The sequence below is a fragment of the Triticum urartu genome, chromosome 2A (assembly GCF_056163025.1).
Source record: "Triticum urartu cultivar PI428250 chromosome 2A, HENAU_Tu73, whole genome shotgun sequence".
NCBI lineage: Eukaryota > Viridiplantae > Streptophyta > Magnoliopsida > Poales > Poaceae > Triticum > Triticum urartu.
Window position 1 is genome coordinate 594173576 of NC_141874.1, and position 2467 is coordinate 594176042.

General features: G+C 56.5%; 1 protein-coding gene across 1 annotated transcript; it reads right to left on the bottom strand.

Moving 5' to 3' along the window:
• Window positions 1–742: 742 nt before the first annotated feature.
• LOC147986128 (uncharacterized) lies at window positions 743–1894 on the bottom strand. Its single transcript, XM_087541888.1, has 2 exons — window positions 1604–1894; window positions 743–1426 (listed from the first exon to the last, which is right to left on the bottom strand). Exons 1-2 carry the CDS (start codon window positions 1892–1894, stop codon window positions 743–745), a joined length of 975 nt encoding a protein of 324 aa, XP_087398014.1.
• Window positions 1895–2467: the final 573 nt, after the last annotated feature.

Sequence of the window (2467 nt, forward strand, 5' to 3'; positions counted from 1 at the left end):
AAAATCCCAGCTGCCGACATTCTCCCTCTTTATGTAAACCTTGTAAAATAAGAGAGAATATGCATAAGTATTGTGACATAATGTGTAATAACAGCCCATAATGCAATAAATATCGATATAAAAGCATGATGCAAAATGGACGTATCAATGTGACCTGCCGCCTTGGCCTTATCCAGGATGGCCGCCAGAGCATCGACAACCATGTTAAACAGGAATGGAGAGAAGGGATCACCCTGGCGAACCCCATAGAATGTGTGGAAGAAAGGGCCAATCTCCCCATTGATGTTCACCGCGGTGCGGCCCGAGGATACCAACTGCATCACTCGGGTTATCCACATGTTGTCAAAGCCCTTACGGAGCAGGCATTCCCGAAGGAAGGGCCAACTAACCGTGTCGTATGCCTTGTGGAAGTCCAGTTTCAAGAAGACTGCCTTGAGGTGTTTGGAGTGCACCTCATGGAGAGCTTCGTGGAACACCAAGACCCCATCAAGGATATATCGGCCCTGAATGAAGGTCGACTGGTCTAGATGGGTAATCCGGTCGGCAATAGGGGCCACCCTGATGGCGTACCCCTTTGCAAGGATGCGGAAGATGACATTAATCACCGTAATCGTCCAGAACAGTCAGATGTCCGAGGCCCCAGTCACTTTGGGGATGAGGGTGATTACCCCATAGTTCAGCCGAGCAAGGTCAATGGACCCAACAAAGAACTCGTCAAATAGGGCCATCACCTCGGGCTTGATTACCTCCCAGAAAGTCTGAATTTTAGTGGGAGGCCATCTGGGCCAGGAGCCGAGGCGGGGTTCATGCCCTTAATTGCCGCCCAAACCTCCGCCTCCGTGAACGGGGCTATGAGGGACGCGTTATCCTCAGGCGAGACGCAGAAGTGGGCCGGCCAGATATCATGCGCCAGGGCAAGACCTCCCCGAGGGGGGGGGCAGAGAATAGGTCTCTGTAGAAGCTGTCTACATGAGCCGGATGTCCTCCGGCCGCTGCAGGAGGGACTCTCCATCCCACAAGAGGGGATGGAGTTACGGCGTCTACGGCCGTTAGCAATGGCCTGGAAGTAGGCAGTATTGGCGTCCCCCTTGAGGACCCAATTCTGCGTACCTCGTAAGCCCCAGTATGCCTCCTCGTCAGTGTAGATGACTGTGAGCTGGTCTTCCAAGTCGTACCTAAGCATCCATTCGTCTGCTGAGAGGCCCGCGGCGTCAGCACGTAGGTCGAGGGCCTGGATGCCCTCCATAAGGGCTTTCTTCCTCTCACGGATGTTCCGGCCCATGTTGGCACCCCACCCTTTCATAAATTGACGTGACCGCATGGCGCAGAAATGCCAGGAGTCAACGACGGACAGAGCACGGTGGGGCACCTCCCGCGCCCCGCGCCACCTGGCGGCCACCGCGGCGGTGAAGCCCGGTTGACGCACCTAGAAGGTTTCGAAGCGGAAACGGGGGTAGGGGAGGACGCTCGTTCTCCGAAGAGAGGAGTAGGGGACGTGGTCGGAACCAATCCGCGTAATCGCCCGAAGTGACGCTAGGGGACAACGAATGTCCCACTCTGGGGAGGCGAAGACCCGATCAAGAACCGAGCGAGTGGGATCAACTTGGCGGTTTGTCCAAGTGAACCTGGCCCCAACTCGATCGAGCTCTCGCAGCCCCATGTCTGTGATGCAATCATTGAACATTTGCATCCGAGGGAAGATCACTAAATTATTGCTCTTGTCTTCTTCTGATCTGATGAGGTTGAAATCGCCGCCCACTATCACCGGAAGCTGGGCGGCCGCAACCTTTCTACGGAGCTCAGCGAGGAAGGCCTCCGAGCGGCGGCGGTCGGCTAGCCCATAAACTACAATGATTTCCCATTTGAAGTTTATGGCCCTCTCGAAGACCTCCATGCTAACAAAGAACTCACCTCAGTCCATGCCTCCAACCTCAAAGGTGGCATCCTTTATGCCTAGTAGGATGCCACCCGAGTGGCCCGCACTCCCACTAGAAGGGAGCCAATGCCAAGCAAACAAGTCGGAGCTCAGATGCTCAAGTTCCGACAGGAAGAATTTCGTACGCATCGTTTCTTGAATGACCACAATGTCGATTCGCTCGGAGCGCATGTACTCGATGAGTTGGTGGCGCCGACCATCTTGGCCGAAGCCGCGAATGTTCCAGAAAAGGGCTCGCATCACGCATCCATCGGGGGGCTTCTTGATACCAAGACACGTGAGGCGCTCTGGGCGCGGAGGGCAGCGGTGCGGGAGCGGGTGCGTCCCCGGATGACATCTGGGGCGGCCGTCGCGAGGGAAGGGGCGCTCGGGGTAGCCCCAGAAGGGGCGCTCGAGGTAGGAGGGGGGCATGCATGGGCCTCGACAAGGCGGCCATCAAGGATCTCCCGTGCACGGATGGCCTCAATCTGAACTAGCGGGGGGCAACATCCCCGCTGAACACTATGGCCGAGTTCGCCGCCACCTTAGCGA

Bases quoted from the DNA above. Each gene is read 5' to 3' on its own strand.
- LOC147986128 (XM_087541888.1), bottom strand. From the start codon at position 1,894: ATGGAGGTCTTCGAGAGGGCCATAAACTTCAAATGGGAAATCATTGTA. The intron at 1,427-1,603 runs GTTGATCCCACT...GAAACCTTCTAG, and splicing joins TCACTTGGACAAACCGCCAA to GTGCGTCAACCGGGCTTCAC.